General features: G+C 37.7%; 1 protein-coding gene across 9 annotated transcripts in view; it reads left to right on the top strand.

Moving 5' to 3' along the window:
• ARID1B (AT-rich interaction domain 1B) overlaps window positions 1-20,174 on the top strand; it is a 551,542-nt gene that overhangs the window by 490,412 nt on the left and 40,956 nt on the right. For all 9 annotated transcript variants that reach the window (XM_078155060.1, XM_078155061.1, XM_078155059.1 and 6 more), the window contains one exon: window positions 18,207-18,352. In XM_078155060.1, coding sequence (XP_078011186.1) covers window positions 18,207-18,352 — 146 coding nt within the window. The remainder of the gene's footprint in view (window positions 1-18,206; window positions 18,353-20,174) is intronic.

The raw sequence follows: 20,174 nt of genomic DNA, 5'->3' as shown, positions 1-20,174 counted from the left end.
AGGTATAGTCCTTAGACGAGAACCACCTCCTCCTTAATTAAAAATGAGAAAAAGGACAATTCCTGGAAAGCCTTGCAGGTGAACTTCCTAATGTATGCCTAACAGAAGCATATAATCTTAGCAGCCTGACCTCTGAGAGCTGTGGGTTTTTCTTGTTGTATTGCAAATCCTTTCCCTTCCTTTCCCCCATGTCTCATCAATTACATATATGTGCTATTTGCTGTCACTTTCAAAAATGTATGTTTGATGGCCTGTCAGACTGCTTTCAGAAACTTAGATTTTTAAGACGACTTCTGCTTTGCCTGTTTATAACAATGAGGGCAACTCTTTTGTAACACTACCCTTCTAGTCACATACATACATACATACACACACACACACACACACACACACACACACACACACATAATCAGATCACTCTATCATGTAATAGTAACTTAACTGGAAAAGCCAGTTTTATTAAATTCTAGTCTCTGTTTGGTCCACTTGTAAGAATTACAGGCCTTTCAGAAACTACCCATTCAGAGCACTTATCATAATAGCTCTTCTCCCAAGTCAGAATCCCAAAAGGGCTGCAGTAGTAGTAGCAGCAGCAGCAGCAGCAGCACAGGAAGCAATCAGGAAAGAGACAGATGAGTGACGAAGGTGGAGAGTGGGCATGTGCATGTATGGACGTCTGCAATTAGACGGAAACAGAAAGCTCACTATAAAAATGAAATATTATGGCAATTATGCTACAGACTTTCCCAGCTAGTTGGGTATAAGCTACCATAAAGTAAAAACACAGAAACTTAACTCATTTACGCAAGCAGTTTTAGTAAATGTATTACGAAGAGTGGACGCGATGTAGGGATAACGCTCTCCTCCCCTGTTTTGAGTGGGTTAAGGTACTTTTTTGTGCCTTTTTTTTCCTTCTCGGTTTCTTTTGAGGAAGCAATAAACTCATTATTTATGGCTTTCTAATATGATCTAGTGGATTTTTGGTGTTCAGAGACTTGATCAGCCATGACATTGAATTTGGTCATAAAAGATGCTGTCTTTACAGATCTTATGTATAAATACCTGTTTTGTTCCCATTTTGACTTAGAAGATGAATTGCTAAGTTCAGTTGTGCATGGCTTAAGTTAATTCACATACATACATGTGAGACAAATTCTGGACCCTGTAATTAGGTAGCACACCAGGAAACTTTGTGTCCTGATCTTTCTTTACTGTGTCACACCAAATCTGCATCATACAGGTTATCTACTAGGTACTAGCTCACACTTGTTGTTATTGTTATTGTTGTTGTCATCACTGTGTTGTTCAGTCGTTTCAGTTGTGTCTGGCTATTCATGGCCCTATTTGGGGGTTTTCTTGGCAAAGATACTGGAGTGGTTTGCCATTTCCTTCTCCAGCTCATTTTATACATGAGGAAATTGAGACAAACAGGGTTAAGTGAGTTGCCCAGGGTCACACAGCTAGGAAGTGTCTGAAGCCAGATTTGAACTCGGGAAGATGAGTCTTCCTGACACCACGCCCAGCACTCCATCCACAGGGCCGTCTAGCTGCCCCCTAGGTCACACCACCCATCCGCTGCACAAGTTAATGAAATTCTTCATTATTGGAAAGATGTTTATGCTACTGATCCTGTATAGGTTTTTTTTTTACATTTTATCCTGTTCTAAGAGAACTCTAGAGTTTAAAGTTGATTTCCCTCTAGGTTCTCAAAATTGACCTTGTTAGAAAACAGTTATTACTATAATATAGTCACTGCCAGCCAGTGAATCTGAATTCTTTGCATCATTCAAATATGCTTGCCTTCTTAGCTGCACCCTACAAGGAAATGATGGCTCTGTAGATTCTGATTCAGATCACTCTGTGGAGTGTAGACACTTTGCATCTGGACCCTATCATCTTGTGAGATGAAATGCTGTGATTGTATAGTTACTGCCACTGCAATGTGTTTGGATTCTTCTCTCCCCCTTCCCTTTCTTATTCGTCTTAATTGGTAGTGCAAACATATCTTTAAAAATCTTCATTGTTGTGTCTGGCTATTACATAAGAATGTGGTCTCTGAAGAGATGAGTTGCTGCAGCTCCTCACCAGCAAGACAGTCTTGCATTTGAGAACTCTTCCTTGATAAAGAAGAAAATGGCTGGGGATTCTGGGGTGTTCTGAATGACAGATGGAAAACAACTACATGAGAGTGATGCAAATTGTATACTACACCATGCTTGATTTTAGCCCAAAGGCCAAGCATCCCTTCCTTCCTGAGTCTGAGTAACTCTCAGATAGAAAGAGCTAATATGAAGAATCATAGGTATATGCAGGATGGAAATGATTTAAAACAGAATAAGATGATCTGCCTCCATCAGTATAAATTTATCTATTAATTCCGTATTTGTCTGTCTGTCTGTCTGTCTGTGTGTGTGTGTGTGTCTCTCTCTCTCTCTCTCTCTCTCTCTCTCTCTCTATATATATATATATATATATATATATATATATATGTATACTAAATAAATTTTATATTTTAAAAACTTATTGACATGCCCACTACAGTGACATGGGTTGTTTTGTTTTGCTATATCTGAATATCAAAATTGCTTTTGCTTTTGACCTGTTTTGAAAACATGAAATGCATGACTTGAGTTGAATCATCTCCCTTTATGTTATTGCTGCGCTCAGATCACCTTAAAGCAGCACATCTCCTTCTAGCTGGTGAAACAGAGCATTTCTCTCTGGTTTGTTTCACTGTCCAAAAACAAAACCAAAAACTCAAGCGGCTGAACAGTCCTGTTTTGCCAACTTTCTATCCAGAGAACACACCCTAATTTGATAGTTTAGCTTTTCTTAAGTCATATCAGATGCTTTACTCACTGAAATAGCCTAATTTTAATAAATTAAATAATTTATTTCCCCCATTTATTCCTCATCTACAAGCTGTTAGACTTTTTTTTTTTTTGCACTTCATAGATAGTTGTGTGGATTTGGGTTACAATTAGTTAAGTCTAAAGTCCTCCTCAGCGGAGGAAACAGTCTCTAGACACATTGTAGTGGGCAACCATGCTGTTACAGAGGGAATAATTTCACGATTATGTAAAAATAAATGAACAGAAGTTTGCTTCCATTCCGAGAAAACTAATTTTTTTAAAAATAAATACAGGAGTGTGTTAGTCAATCTTACTGTATACCCAAGGTTGCTTGTGTCTTTGTGTCTCACACATATTTTAGAGATAGACATATTTTACACATACACACATCTTTCATCAGCCTTTCTTCAGGGTTGTGCATTTATAATTCATATCCCACGTTGTTGGTGCCAGCAAAGCACTCTTTCCATATTATTTTCTCCCTGGCCAGGATAATGCAGTGTTGCTGATGGACTAGGAGCCACTGGTGAGGAAATATATTAATGGAGACAGTGCATTAAAATGTCAAAGGGAAAGGGGTAAAAAAAAAAATCTTCAAAACATTTCAAGCCCTAGTTATAGCTAGTTTTTCCCATAATGGGTCCACATGCTCAGAGAATAGTGAGTGGTTGCATTGCTTGAGAGTTTAACCCTTTGTCTCTTGGAGTGTTTGTTTCTAAAATGATAGTTATCTTTGAAAAAGGTAATAAAAGCTACAGTTGCAGAGACAAAAGATTAGAAAGACTGCAATCGAATCTCCATTCACTTCTGTGGTTAAATGCATTCCTATATTCCTGCCTTAATTTTGAGACCTTTAAATTTTGGAATCTAGAAAGATATTACCTCTGTAAGATAGTGGGGTTAATGCAGAACCTCTATGTCATCATGTCACTCAGTTTGTGTAGAGTGTCCCAGGAAAAGTCATTCTTGGGCTTTGTGAAGGTAACACAAAAACCTTCAATCAGCCAACTAATATTTATTAAATCCCTACTGTTGGCTAGGCATTGTTCTCACCTTGGTCCTGACTACCTCTTCACCAAGGTACCAACAGAGTCCTTAATAGTGCATACAAAATATCAACAAAGGCATCATGACCACCCACATACACAAGCATGATTCCAAGTGTGCACACTCCTAGATGCACACACAGTGTCCTCAGATGTAAGAGAGAGCTGTGAGGGGGCGACAAAGAGCAACAGTTCTCTCCTAGACTGTGACTGTCATTAGATATTGTTACTAATAGTTTTCTGTCTGGGAGGGTTCTGGACTTGCGGGTGGGGGTGTTTCTCTCTCTAATGGTGAATAATAAAATAGGTTGTGAATGTGGCCAGTGTGCTTGTGAATAAATGTAAAATGGAAGCCAACCATCATAGCTTTTTCAGTATAGAGATTTTCTCAGGTTTCTGCATGGAGATTCAGGCTAATGAACAGAACAAAATCCCCAAAGACACGCCAGGCCCTTCTTGCCATGCCTATATACAGAAGCATCTGTTTTAAAATTCTGAACCTAATCAAATCTTTTAAAGTTGTTGGATACAAAGTTAAAGAACTACCAAATGATATTTATTTGTGAATCAACTCATCCAAAAATAGTAAAGTATTTATTAGAATGTTGTGGTATGAGAAAGTACTATATGAAATAAAATTTTAGTTATCATCTGCATAGGTGGTAGATCCTCAGCATTCTGAAAGTCCTGTAAATAAGAAAAAAAATCTCAGAATGCTCAAATGATAATAAAGGAAAAGTGAGAGCTAGAGGCCAGTGTAAATAATGTATCCTCTTAATATTCCCTTCTCCTGCCCTCTCTTTCTTCCTTCCTTCCCAACAGAAAGGCTGGGAATTGGATGGAGAGTCACCAGATTTAACTGGGAGCAGCTGGACTGGACTGATTGGGGGAAAGTGACATTTATATTCTTCCAAACTAGTCCTGTTGTTGTTTTAATCTAGCAGAGATTTTCACTGACTCAGAGCTTTTGCCAGGACTGCAGTCAGAATTTCAAAAGTTTGTCTCACCTATAATCTCCAGTTCCTCTGACCAGATGCTTCCATGCCTTTTTTTTTTTTCTGTATGTTCTGACTATGTAAAGCCCCTTACCCAATGAAAGCCTACTCTCTCTTAACCAAAAAGTCCCCATGGTCCTTGCCCTAATCAAAACTCACATTCCCTGAATGCTGTGAAATATCATCTGCTTAAGGTAATTCAGGATAAAGGTATAAATGAGGCTAAAGAAGAATTTGATGCCATTAATTATAATAATGATAATAACATATATATATATGTGTGTGTGTGTGTATGTTTAAAGCAAATATATGTGTATATATATACACACACACATACATATATATACACATACATACATATGTATGTATGCTTTCCATATATTATCTTATTAGGGGAATATATAAGAGAAATATTTTTTTACCTATTCCTTACAAGAGCCCTAAGAGGAACCCCCATCATTTTATCTCTCCTAAAATTTAATAGCTCTGGCATTGATTTAGGATCGGTGGGGAAGTTGGTAGATCTTCTGGAAAGTGCTGATACACAGCCATGTCTCTGAAAATGTTTTGTCATTTGGGGAGGGAAGATTTATTTCTGTTTTCTCGACTTAGAACCCGGGGGTTGGGGGTGGAGGGACCAAGCCCTGAAGAATTTTTCTTTGGGTCTGTAATCATTATTTGTGTGTAGGTGTTAGGTCTATGGAGGAAAAAAAAGGAATTCCTTTCCCTAGGAGAAAACAAACAGAACTTTGCTGGTGCTTTCTAAGCTCTCTTACTAAATCAAAATGGTGTCAATATGTAAGAATCACCTGATGATTGTCCTACTCTCATCAAAAATCCCGTAGCAGCTGCAAATGATGCTGAGAACAATCATTGGTGCTAATGAGTGGCAGAGGATGGGAAGGGCCCCAGTTTTCCTTAGCATTTAGTCCTCTCTTCAGTCTGTTACCTGATTTAGTAAGAGCTAGCATTTATATAGTACTTTGAGGTTTGTAAAGTACTTTACCATTGTTATCTCATTTTATCATCATGAAAATTCTGCAAGGTAGGTGCTGTTGTTATCTCTACTTTTGGAGTTTGACAGAGTTCAGTTGAATGTCTGAGGCTGGATTTGAACTCAAGTCCTTCAGACTCTGGATCCTGTACTCTGTCCTTTGTGCTACCTAACTGCCACCATTTTCAACATCCCTTTAATTAGTAAACTAAGTAATGTTTCTTACTGGACTCCCTTTGGTGTTTAAGGTATTTACTTAGCTATTTATAAGCTATTTACTTAGAATCATAGGAAACTTTTTTTTTAATGTTAAGTGATGTCTCTATTCAGGCAGCAGCAAATAGTTCTGTGTATATAGGTACTTTAATCAAGTTTGGAAGGTTTGGTTTTCTTTTTTAAATTTAGAGGGAGGGGGAATGGTCTAGATTTATGTCTTCTTTGGTTGGGAGCCCTCCTGGCAAGTGGACTCCCTCTGCCTAGGTAGAGTTGCAGCATACATTCTCGGAGATTGTCTGGGGTACTGATGAGTTAAGTGACTTGCTTAGGATCACACAGCAAGTTCTGTTTGACTTTGAGGATGGTTTCATATGCACTGTGGAAGGTAGCACCTCATGATTACCGAAATGACAAAATGTGCAATTGACAATTCCAGGTAGATTATAAACTTTTTAAAGTGTCAGATAATGATGACTCCTTAGTGCAAGAGTTCTTAACCAGGAATTCCATCCCCAGCCTTCAAAGAGTCTGTGAATGGACTTCAGTCAGAAAAAGTGTACATCTTTATTTTAACTATCCTTTGGTTTTCTTTTGTAATCCTATGTCTTTTATTTTATGCATTTAAAAACATTATTCCAAGAAAGGGTCGAAGACACATAAAAAGGTTAAGAACTCCTGCCTTAGGGTAAAAGAAGTATGCAAACATAAAGATATAACTTAATATATTTACTCAGTCTTACTTTCAAAATGTTACTTTCCCAACAGTCTCATCTTTGTAAGTGAGCTCCTTAAGTATCTTCAGCTAGCAAAACCCTAAACAAATGCCTTCTTTTAAATAATGGCAATCTTTAAATACAAAGCAGTTGAAATAAAGACCTTCAAAGGAAAGGCTTTCTAGGTGGAGATGCAGCAGAACTGATTGTAGCCTTATCAGTAATGTTGTTTTTCTTCCCAGAAAGTATTATGAACCATATTTACTAGGCAGAAGAATTGTGCCATTTGCACCTTGTCAAAGCTGCGTGTAGTCACGAATGCCTCAATTCATAAAACTTACAATTAGCAAGAAATTAATAAATAGCCTGGAATTCTTGGACAAGGTATGCTCATGGAGAAACTTGCCTATGAGAAAAAGACAGCACTTGGCTGTCTGCTGCTCTTCTCTCCCTTGATATGCTGCTGTGTTCCACATTGCTGTTTTGAGCTTTCTGGCAACTAAAAGAAAAATGCTTAAGGTCCAAATCTTTGGAGCACCTTTGGAGATCAGAATCCTGGTTCATTTTCATATGTCTGCCAGTACACAAAACATCACAGTGGAACCATGTGGCCAGGAGACTGAAGTCCGGATTCACAACGGGAGGGAGCTGGTTTTCATCCACTCCTAATTACTGTAAGCCAGAGCCCAGCTAATGTTGTTTCTCTTCTCACTTTGAAAGGGGAGTGCCTCTCACTCTAAAACACTCTTAAGGCTCCATGTTTCAGGTAGTTGTGAGAGAAAAGGTGAGGATAATTAATCAATACTTTGGAAACAATTTCAGGAGAGCCATTTCAGTGAAGGAAGCTAGTTAATCTTTGTTAAATCAAAAAGTGGGGTTAAAGGAAGTGCCCTCCAAGGTCCGTTCCATCTCTAGAGTTTATGCACAGAAAAAAATCATTGGATAGACCTACCTTATGAATGTATATGAAAGAAAATATCTTCTTTTGGAGGAAAGAACTTAGGCACAATGAATCTGTGGCTTTTTAAAATCCATATAACTTGTCATAATTATACATGAAAAATAACTCTTCTTTGGGGGGCAGTAGAGGATATGTCTGAATAAAGACATCTTTCATAAAACATAGAAGAATATGATATGAATATTGGTTTGTAATGCCTAAACTGTGCCCAACTAACATTTCAAGATAGTCAGCCACACATTAAAAGGTAAAAATGAGGGAGTGTTTGTTCAGATTCCTAATAATCTCATGCCATAGAATATTACAGTACAGTTTTTAAATCAGGAATCAATTTTTCACTCTGCCAACCCTCCATCTTGGATTCCCCACTGCTATCTTCCTTCTCTAGTTACATTCCCAAGGTTCTGAATGTCATTGCAAGAGATCAGACCATCATGTGGTACCATGCATGTACCAGGGCCACAAAAATTCATATTGTCTACAGTGGGTCCTCACTGATAAGTGTCAAAACTTTTATTCTTCCCTTATGATGTCTGTTTTACACTCTGCTCCGACTGTATTTTCTCTTCTCTCCTAAAGCTCATTATACCTTTCCACTCTACACCACACATATCCCCAACAGATGCCGTTGTCTTCTACTTTGCTAAGAAGATTGAGCCATCAAGTCATAAACTCCTTTATTTCCCTTCTCCACATTTACAGAACTCTTCCAAATATTTATCCATCCTTTTTTCCTTTATTCTTATATCTGAGGAAGTGATGACCGTTTTACTTGCCTATGTTAACTCATCTACTACATCCTCCCCATTACTTCACCTCTTCTAGGGCTATTGATAATTTCTTCCTTGTTTCTTATCTTCAATTTCTTCCTATCTATACACTTCCTCTCCCACCTAAAAATGTGCTCCAGTCTACCCTATCCAAAAAAAAATTACTCTGACATCCTCTCAAACGGTTCTCATGTCTCTCCTCTGTCATCCCTCGTCTTATAGAAAGTTCTTTGCTCACTACCTTGATTCCTTCACCTCCCACTAATGTGTTAATCCAGTCACTGGACCAAAAATTCTGTTTCCTTTTTCTCTTTCTTTCCTCAGCTACTAGCATGTTGCCTTATGAATAGGAGATGCTTACTTGAGTTCAAGTAAATTTTCAAACTAGATTCTGGGATTGGGACTTGGAAAGTCTGACTAGACGTTAGGAGAGGGATGATAAACATTTCTACCAAGAAGATTAAGGATTGATTAGACAGGTAAGAGAATCGACAGAGAGCAGTGTCACAGGGAGAAAGGCTGGAATGAAAGAAAATGTATTTGTGCATGTGTCTGTCTGTCTATGTCTGTGTGTGGAATAGGAAAGAGCCAGTCCGAAATATAAAAGAGAGAGAGAAAGACTGTCTTTTCCTTGAAAAAATAAATTTTATTTGTTATATGGGATAGCTTTCTCTGAGGAGGGTATGCTGGGAGAAATTCTGTAGATATAAAAACAAAAGGTATGGAAAAAAAAATTCTTTAAGTCACAACAGATGAGAACTGACAGAGAGCCATCAATTTCAGTAATGGCTAAAGTTAGGCATCCTCTCCTTAGAGCTTGGGTCCTGGCTGAACTGACAACACAGATGTGGGTCACAAGTAACCAAACATACCAGGAAAAGAAAACGCTCATTTCGATTTTTTTTGTCGTGTGTGTGTGTGTGTGTGTGTGTGTGTTTCTGATGCATCCACTCTCCTCAAGATTATTAGGGGAGTTTTTGTTTTGGTTTGTTTATTTGTTTTTATTCTTTGCCTTACAACCAAAACTTAACTCATCATCCCTTAACAGCTGGAGTTCTTCCTGCTGCACCATTTTCAGTTTTAGATATAGAAGCTCCATGACAACTAAGGTGAGTACCTTCCTTCTACCTACCCCAGCTGCCCGTTCATGATATAATAAGAAGCAATGCAACATCATTTTGTTATGTTGGTAATAAAATATTAGGTGACACCCTTAAACTTAGGGAGTAGTGTATATCATGTAATTTTTAGCAAGACAACATTGCCATTTGGTTCCTCCAAGAAAGCAGCTAACATTATAGGCCCCCAAAATATAGCCAGTAACAAGAGAACTATGTAACTGGGCACCCTAGGACAAATCAGGAACTGCTGATTAAGTGAGAGTTCTTTCCAGTGTCTTTCCATGGGTGAGGGTGGACTGGTTTAAAAGAAAAAAGCGTGAGCATATACGTTACTTAATTCTATTTTATAATTTGAAGTCAGAAGTTCTCTTCCTTTTCTCTTTGTCTTTGGCCTGATGGCAACCAATACCACTTCACATTCACACAGGGCTTGATTTCCAGCCAGAGCAACTCACATGTCAAGAATAATATGTTATTTTGCCACCAAGGTTGCTAATCTCGTGGTTGTTATGGGCATACTAATGGATTAGTCACACAGAAAATTGGCTGGAGGTTGGCCATTCAGTTCTTGTTGTGTTTTCCCCCTCCTCTCCCAACACTAGCTTTCGTGTCATCTAGAATAGGTAATTGACCATATTCTCCTATATGCTTCTGTAGAAGAATCTTCACCAAGTGAAGCTTTTTGGAAGTTGGCCTCGTTCCAATATGTGTATTGAAATTAGTTGGCTTTTGACAAGATTTAAAATATGGCTTACAATATAAAGGGGGGTGTGTGTGTGTGTGTGTGTGTGTGTGTAACTCCAGAATACTAGATCTGGGAACAAACATGGCAGATGCTAGGACTGTTGCTCATCTTGAGTTCTTGATTTCCTGATTACTCTTAGATTTAAATGATGATGATTGATTGCCCTTACTTTCAGTATTATCCTGTTTAATTGTGTTGATAGGCACTGGCATTTGGGTTAGAGTGAGTTGTGAATTTTTATTTTTTATATGTGTGTGTGTGTGTGTGTGTGTGTGTGTGTGTGTGTATTATATATATGTGTATATGTGTGTGTATGTGTGTATACATATATATACTGTGATCTATGATGAAAAATATATGTGAATCAGCAGTTCTTTGGGATGTTTCCCCAACAAAACTTACTTGCCAGTGAATATAATTTGCTTGCATAATTTTCAGGCTCTGTCCTGGCCCCTCTCTGCTCATGCATCTCTCCTTCCCTCCCTCTTTCTCTCTCTCTCTCTCTGTCTGTCTGTCTGTCTCTCTCTCTCTCTCCCCCCCCCTCTCTTTCTCCGTCTCTCTCTCTCCCTCCTTCTCTCCTTTCTTCTCTGTCCCTCCTCCTGTGGGTTTGATGATTATCTCTGTGTTCCCATTTCATAAATACATCTATCCAGTCCCAGTCTCCTCACTTCTGAGTTACCAGTTGCTTATTAGTGTTTCCAACTGGATATCCCAGAGACTTCTCAAACTTAATATTTCCAAAACAGAATTCATTATGTTTGCCTCCTAATTAATGCCACTGTTTTCTTAAACTTCCTAACGCCTCTCAAAAGCAAAGACTCATTTGTCTCTCCAGCTTCACTGTACTTTTTAGTCCCACCCCTCCCCATCCCCTCTCTCACACTCCTCCTCCCATTCTGCCATCCAGCCAAATGTGTTCTCCACTTTCTCCCCCTAGACTGTCCCTCTCTCTTCTCTTGGCCTTTGCACTCAGGTCCCTGTACCTAGTGGGCACTGCCTGCTGACTTCTGCTTCGTGAGACACTCTCTTTTCCTTCAATATACAGCGCAGGCACAACTTTCTACCAAAAAAACCCAAAACCCTTTCTTGATTGCCCAGGTGTTAATGCCTGCTGTCCCTCACTATGTTGTATTTTTTTTGTATACGTTCTCTTTCTACTTATTCTGCATGTACCTATATGTATACTTAGTGCCTTCTCCCCCATTAAAATGTAAGCTACCCGAGAGTAGGGATTGTTTCGTTTTTTTATCCCCTAGCACATACTAGGCATTTAACAAATGCTTGTTTATTGATTTAGTGATGTATTCTCAAGTGCAGTATTTTTGGAGAACATGCAAAAATTCATAAGAGTGGAACTTCTGTCTCTGTTACAAAAACATCTTCTTTTTCCACTTGTTTCTAAAGGTTTCTTGTTGTCTTCGTTTTGCTTCTCCGTGCGCAGTCTGCCTCCCCACTCACCATCCAATCGGCTGCCAAGCCTCATCAGTTCTACTTTCTTCATCTCTCAATTCACTGTTGCCACCCTATTTCAGGCCTTTATGACCTCTCACTTCAAACATCAGCAAGCATTTATTAAGTGCTTACTGTGGACAGGCGTTGTGCTAAGTACTTTACAATTATTACCTCATTTGATCTCCACCACAACTCTGGACGGTTGTTGTTGTCCAGTAATGTCTGACTCTTTGTGACCCCCATTTGGGGTTTTCTTGGCAGAGATACTGGAGTAGTTTGCCATTTCCTTCTCCAACTCATTTGACAAATGAGGAAACTGAGGCAAACAAGGTTAAGTGACTTGCCGAAGGTCACAGAGCTGAAGCCAGATTTGAACTCATGAAGATAAGTCTTTCTGACTCAGTGCTCTATCCACTCACCGCCAGATTTTAGAATTTATTTAGTACCAAAATCTATTGGCAGAGGCTCCTTTTCCACCATGTTGGAGGGAGGAATTGCCAAGTCTTTCCATTTTAAGATTTTTAGCATCCTCATTTAGAGGGGAAAATTGTACTTGTGTTCTAGTTTAGTTTATTTAGTTTTATCTAGTTTATTTTACTTTAAATACAAATTTTTCCAAATATGCTTATAATACATTCTGTGGATTTTTAGACTAATATCTTCATCTGATAAATGTCAGTGTCCATGGAAAATCACTCTTTCCTTGCTGCCTTCACGTTGAACCATAGGAAACGGTCATTTGAAAATTGCTGTTCATTCCTTTTCCTCATCAGTGCTATGTCTTTTGTTGGCAGATGAATGTGTGCTGTTTTAGGTAGCTCCTCTGTGTGTGAAGGGAAAACCCATAAAAAAATTATGTGTGTGTGTGTTTGGACTAAGAAGGAGGAGAGAAGTCAGGAAAATGCATTTATAGAAACATACTCCTGAATTACTCTCATTATAATAACCCATTTGGTGTCATAGCGTGACAGATTATAAACGCTTACATCTAGTCTCAACTCAAGACAGATTTAAATAAAGTACTTCTGGCTATTGTGCAGGTCAGTGTGTTTAAATAACAAACCCCCAAATCATGCTTTTGACATTTAAAAGAGAGAGAAAATATTGTCATTCTGTAGACCTGGCACAGATAAGCATAGGGCAATTTGGTCAGTACACTGTGATTTGTGAGTGCAGCCTAACACAGTCATTTTCACAGTGTGCAATCAGTAGCTACCTTAGCAATGTGTCAGCATAATAACAACAAAAATTCTTTTAAAATGTTTATCCCAATTACCCCCCTGAGATACTTCCATGCATTTACCGCCACGGCCATTGTAGGTTAAGGTTCCAGAGAATCAGGGCAGCAGTAATTTATTACAAAAACCATATAGGCCTAAAGACCCACTGGAAATGAAAACCTAATGTTCACAACCCAAAGGGTCAAGCTACAACATATGCTGTTTTTGAAAGAGTGTGTTTTGTTTTGGGAGAAGTACTTTTTTGGTTGGTGGGTTGGGTTTTTAAATTTGGGGGATGGGTGTTTGTTTTGCTCTTCTTCCCCTCTCTCCTGCCCCCTCCCACTTTTACCTCAGATTCTTTGATCCCTAATGAGAAAATGAACTGTCATCTGTTGGGCTTTCTTGTATTCATTTGCAGGATTTTGTTCGTTGCTACAGTTAGAGATTTTGGCCTACCCCTCAGATGAGAATCACATCTGTAAAGTAGCTAATGTATAATAAAGTCAAGTTAGAAGCCTTCTGAAGCTGGAATGAATAGAAGCTTTTCATCTTGAGTCACATAAATCACCCATTTCAGCAATGATCAGTAAGGCCCTGGAGTGCTCAGTTATTCACAGAGGTCATGTTTCCTTCCATAAAATAATTTGCTCCCAATTTCTACAACTCAGCAGTTTGTACTCTATGGTTGTCGTTTGTTGTCTTTCATTGTACCCCCTCTTTCTTCTTCACATTCACCGATAATTTTTTGGCAAACCCCTTAAAAGCTATGTTGTGAGCACACATTTAGTGATAGTAGTCAATCTCCATTTTCATCTGTGATTGGCCTACAGGAATCATTGGGGGTTAAATGACATATGCTTTTCCCAGGAGGAATTGTTTCCTCCTACATTCCTAAGAATTGTCCAAACCAAAGGATAAAGCTCATTCCTAAAAAAGGTTGACACGGATCTAATACATAATTTTACTTTCACTCATCATTACTTGCCTATCACTATGTCCCTAATATCCTGTTCTTGAAAAGTATATGGAAACACACAGAAAAATCAGTACCCAGTTTCCTTGCCATTATACACTGTTGTCTCCCATTTCTAGGGGATAATGCACTTGAAGGTCACTGAAGGGAGCGAGGCCTAGTTATGACTGTGTAGCCTTGAGCTGATGCTAACTGCAATCCATAACTGGTACACACCACAGACTACCAAAAATGTTTGCTTTTATTAATTTTGTATCTAGTTTAATGGCTCTAAAAATTCTTCTTTTATCCTGGTATTTCTTTACTTTAAAAAGATCAAATTATGTTAAATGACTATGATGGGAAAACTGGACTTAATAAGCATGATGGATTTTTAATATCATTATTTAGTAAGAGAATAAGTGTCAGCAGTTAACCAAAAAAAAAAAAAATTAGGACTGACCATGCACTGGATAATGTGGTGTCATGAATTTCTTCTCCTGTCTCAGGGCGATTAAGACTCTTTTTTCCCCTCTTCTCTTCCACCTTCCCCTCCTTTGACTAAGTTGTAAATCCTAATGAAATGATTCAACAACAAAGCAAAAAGCAAAAGAATGAAAGGATATCCAGAGGAGTCTGGCGTGTAATGTACTGTGGTATTTGAAACGGAAAAAAGGCGTTAAGAGTTGAGCCTTGTGAGAAGGCTGTTCGACTTTGGGAGATGATCAAAGTTCAGTCATGTGATGAGATTTATTAAATATGGAATAAACTGGAAGAGGGATTAATTCCTTTTAGCAGTGAACAGATCTATGTATGGAATGCCCACCTAGACAACATACATAGTAACACCGGATACTGCCTGTTTTATTTAGCATGCTAAATGATCTTGTAGGCAGCTTCCTTTCTTTGTGATGCTGGTGATTGAAGGACCTTATTAGTAGATATACTCTAGCTTCCATCTTTAGATCACTTCAGCATAGAGAAATTCACACACTCCACCGGTGTCCCAATTAAAATGTGGACCCACCTAGCCCATCCTTTGGAAATAGAAGCAGCAGAGTATAGTGATGTGGAAATTGTCCTGGAAAATGCTTGGAGAGCAACCTTCCTATTTACCGACTCGGGGGAGAAATTTCATCCTAATAGTTTACCATCCAGATTACCTTAAACACTGTATTTTAGATAAATAGATACTTATGGATGGTTTTTAGATATAGATATTATAGATATATTTATAGATAGAGGTTCTGTGTGTTTATAGATGTCATATATGTATGAAAACATGCATATAACATCTATAAATATGTAATTGACTTTCAGCCAGCGAAATAATTTATATTACATGTTTATGTTATATAATTTTATGTATGGTTGTATAATTTGCTCCTCACAATAACCGTATGAGATAGGTTATATTCCCATTTTACAGATAAAGAAACTAAGGTTTAGAAAGATTAAGGGACTTGCTTTCAAGGGGATTCTGTTTTTAACGATGGGAATTGGGGTCTGCTGACTCCCAGTTTCTTGTTCTTTAGTATTTATTGTTCAGTATTTAGCAACACTCACTAAAATCAGCAAGCATTTTAATAAATAAGGAAACTGAGGCCTGGAGAAGTTAAAATGACTTCTCCAAGGTCATACAAGTGGTGGAATGTCCTCCATTTGAAAGTGAAGTGTCCACCCTAGAGGTCTCCCCTTCTGCCGCAGTACCTTCCCACCCCACCCCCCAGCCCCCACCCCCCAGCAGCTGATGTTACAGTCTTCATCCAGAATCCAGCCCCTTCCTTTGGAAAGCTCAATGCTTGGGGCTACTATTAACAACATAATTCAATTACTTTATGGATTCAAAAGAATTTTACAGGCTAGCTGGGGAACATAACCCTTATTTATGGCATTATCTTTGTAGGGGAAATGTGTCCCAAGTTCCAACAACTAATTTACAAATGAACTTTTGGAACACACCCCATTCCTAAATTGAGGACTGCATGTACACTGTTCATTTCCCTAAGAAAAACAGGAGGTAAATCCTCAAGCATACCATTTGTTTTATTTTGTGACAGCTGCTTAAAGGTATCAACCTTCTTTGAATAAAAACATCAAAGAAGCAGACCACATATTTTTGAGTTAACTCCAAAAACCGGCACGATGATGCTGTGACCTTAAACGTATAGAAGTGTTTAGCAGCTGCTGTGAAACATATTTATAAGTGTTTAGTGACCTGGAGGTTAATCAGAATGAGTTTGGTGATCTCAGCTCAGTTCCTAATGGACTGTACTTTGTATTATTCCACTGATTCAGCACAGTTTGTCACAGTCAGGCAATCTTTAATCAAAGAAGCTTATCAATGGAATAGAGAGGGAAAGAAGACTGACTCATTTCTTCCCAAACCCCTCCCTGACCACCCTCTCAGCCCCCTAACATCATCATTCTTTGGTGATCACTAAGCAGTAGTTGGTAAAAGACTGATTTTTACAATGTTTTGAAAAAGAAAATAAATTTGAAAGGTTTGCAAAAATCACAAATTTAAAAACACAGCAAAATCCTCAATTTTCCAAAATTTCACTCATTGTCATTGCTGGGTTTGGGGTGTGGGTTTTGTTTGGTTTTTTTTTTTTTTGGCAACAAATGGTCTACATCACTTTAACTTTTATTGCAATCTAGAAACGTAAATGCTTCAGCTGAAATTAAATGCAGGCGTTAGAGTTGCAGATGCTGGCTTTTAAAACCTAGTTTATCCTGATGGCTATCGATAGCCTTTTTTAAATTGTTTGCTTACATAGGAAGAGACACCGATTGCCATCCTCATCTTTCATTTTTGTGCTTAAATTTCTGAAGATTTGTCACATCAACTATTCATGAGATAAAAGAATCGTATCTAAAATTTGAAAAGTTTTTTTTTAAAAGATACAATATTTACATAAGAAAAGCTTGACTCTTATGCTAGAAGCTTTTAAAGTTGTTGCCACATGGCCATGGTCTGTCTTTGGCTTTGTAATTTTTCCTGAGGGAGTTGTACCACTGTGCAGTTTAAATTCCTTCTTCCCCCCCCCCCAGCCCCCATCTCATTATAAGCAGTCAGAGAAATGACATTCTGTGATGGTGTCTCCTTCATATCAAAGAATACCCTTTGCTTTTTCACACAGGGAAGAGAAGCTTGTCTTCAACGGAGCAAAGGACAAAATAACTTTTTTAGGGGGTCTGGGTGATGGGAGAAACTTTAGACAATATTGGACTGCTCTTTAAGAGAAATTTATAGAGTGCCAAAAAAAAAAAGGCAGAAGAAACCATTTCCTAAACTATACCAGTCATAATTCTGCTCAAAAAATGCTGAAAATCAAATGCTTTTACTATATAATTTTTTAAGTGTTGAAGTTAAATCATCAGAATTACATTTTTTAAAAGAAAAAAGTTATTTTGAAAATAAATGTCCTTGCGTGTTACATCTGAAAATCTGGAAACATTATAGCAAGTGAGCACATGGCAGAGAAGGTCAAATAAATTAATTTCTCAAAATAACTCCTTTTTTTCTGAGGTGAGGCAGGGCTTTCAGGAGGCTACTCAGTAGTTGTAATAGAGAAGCAGATGGGTTTGTCTTGGTTTTTATTAGAACTTTGTTTTGCTTCTGACATTTTTCTTGTGATTTTGCATCTCCCCTTCCCTTATTTTTCTCCTGTCCATTCTTTCGAGTTCTAAACATCTTGAAACACTTAATGGCTGACACTTAAAAATTGAATAACTATTATCCTCAAAAACCTTGTGAGGTAGATAGTAATGCAAGTAATGGTAGCTTCATTTTATAAGTAAGGAAACAAATATGTAGAAATTAAGTGATCTGTACATAACTAGTACATTTTAAACCTGGATTTGAATTCAGGATTTCTGACTCTGAGAACCATACGCTTTCTTAAAACTTATGTCTTTATGTCACCTGTGTGAAGAAATCTTACTTAAGATTATTAATACTTTATAAAACTGAATAGTTACCAATAGATTTTCTCTCACCCACCCCTTCTTCATCATCGCTACTACAAGAAAGTGGAGGTAAAAATGACTGCTCTTGCTTCTGCAGTAGGTGAATTATCATGGATAATCACAATGTTAATCTTCTCTTGTGTTTGATAAGGCATGTGTTGTCAACATGCATGTGTCTGTGCTTTCTCTTTTCATAGGCAAGGCAGTTTTCCTGGCATGAATCAAAGTGGACTTATGGGCTCCAGCTCTCCTTACAGCCAGCCCATGAACAACAGTTCCAGCCTGATGAACCCCCAAGCCCCTCCTTACAGCATGACCCCCAACATGGTGAATAGTTCAACAGGTAACAATGTGAAACACTACGTATGATTATTGAAAGCAGTACATCTCTTTAGGAAACTCCTGATCTTTTAAAAAAAAAATCTAAGTTTCACCAGCATGTATAAAAAAGACATAAGAAATTGAATGTCTTGGTGACTTGAAGAAAATCCTACATTTCTGCTTTCGGGAAATCTGAACAATGAATGTACATCTGGGTAGCAAACAGAACCTCTTTACCTTTTTAAGACTAGTGGGTCCAAAATTTAACTAATGTTTCATAAATTACTTGTTCATTTTGTTTTTATTGGTAAAGTATATTCATGTCTTTCAGCTAGGACAGTATATCAGGAACTAATTGGATAATACTTTCTAAGCTCCCTTTTTATTTGTCAAAATTAAAATTGTTGCAGAAACTTATAGTGGACTCCATAATAAGACCTTGTTTATGCTGTATGTCATGTAGGAGAAATACATTTCACAATTAGGTTTCTGAAGAATTATTGAAAGATCAAAAAAGGGGGTAAATTTTTTTAAACTTGAAAAAGCATCTTTTAAAACAAACAAAACAGAGTCTTCAGTAAATACTATTTCTATTCTGTCACTATTGAAAAAATTATGTGTAATCTTTTTTAAATTATAAATTTTTTATTCTCAATTCAACCCATTTGAATTTCTAACAGCTGAAATCTAACCAGGGTCACATCCCATTAACATAAGAAGATAAATTCTTTCAGTCAGGTGAAATGCGGAGTTTCTGAGCTGTTTTCAGAAACTCTACAAAATCTTAATACATGTGAAGTTCTAAAACCACTCCCTTCAGCCACCCCATGCTTACTACCTATGGATGAAGAACATTTCTATTCTAGACATGAAAGTTCACTACATTTCAACTATTAATTATATTTTGTACTTTGAAAGATCACATTGGTAGATGAAATTACTCTCTTTTTAGGTGACAGATTGTAACTTAACCTGTTATTGTTAACTTCACTGTGCTTTGTAATAGGTCAAAGAAAAACATGATGGAATTAAAGGTTGAGGTCTCTTGGAATTCACATTCTTTCACATCTTTGCCTTCTGGGCCTTTCCTGTTAGCCTCACAGTAAGGGAGAGATGGACAGTGAACTCCCAACATGATATATCTCACCTCAAGTTTTGAGCTCTTGTTTTCAAGGGTCTAGTTTAAATGTAGTATTGCTGAGTGATTTCTTCTTTAAACTTTCTCTTAGTAGGAATGAAAGAATGGAACCTACTGGTCAAAACAAAAGTGCTAGGTTTTATGGGTTGGTTGGTTTGTTTTTAAATAAATAAATAAATAGGCCCTTCTTAATGTTGAACAAGAAGCCATTAGTTTGTCCCAGAAACGTACTTGTACATTTGAGATGGAAAGTGAAAAGCTATTGAGCAGTGGCCCTTTAGGAAAAGGTTTACTTTTCCTTCTACTGGTGCTGTCCCAGGTAATGTTGTAGTTGGGTTATGTTGTTATATGTTTTGTCTGGCTTGCTGAAATAAAATTACTTCTGAGCATTGAAACTGCACTATAAATTCTGATGCGCTATTAACAGTAGTCATTTTCCCCCTTTTTCCTTTGGCCCCTAGAGCTGCAAAAATAACCCACAACAAACAGATGGCACAGTGCCCTGCCTGAGAAGATTTATGTATTCCTGAGAAATAACCAGTTTAAAGGAAGATTCACAGAAAGGGGTGTTTTTTTTTTCTCCTGTTCAGATAATTCAGCCATTCGTTATTTCATACAGAGGAAATCTGTTCAATGCAAGGCCATTTATCCTCCCAGTCTTTTGTATGGGATAGTCATACACTTTTTATTGCATTGTGCATCTTGA

Source organism: Phascolarctos cinereus, unplaced genomic scaffold, assembly GCF_003287225.1.
Source record: "Phascolarctos cinereus isolate Bilbo 61053 unplaced genomic scaffold, phaCin_HiC Scaffold_5;HRSCAF=322, whole genome shotgun sequence".
NCBI classification, from domain to species: domain Eukaryota; kingdom Metazoa; phylum Chordata; class Mammalia; order Diprotodontia; family Phascolarctidae; genus Phascolarctos; species Phascolarctos cinereus.
This window is presented reverse-complemented; position numbering and strand designations above follow the sequence as displayed.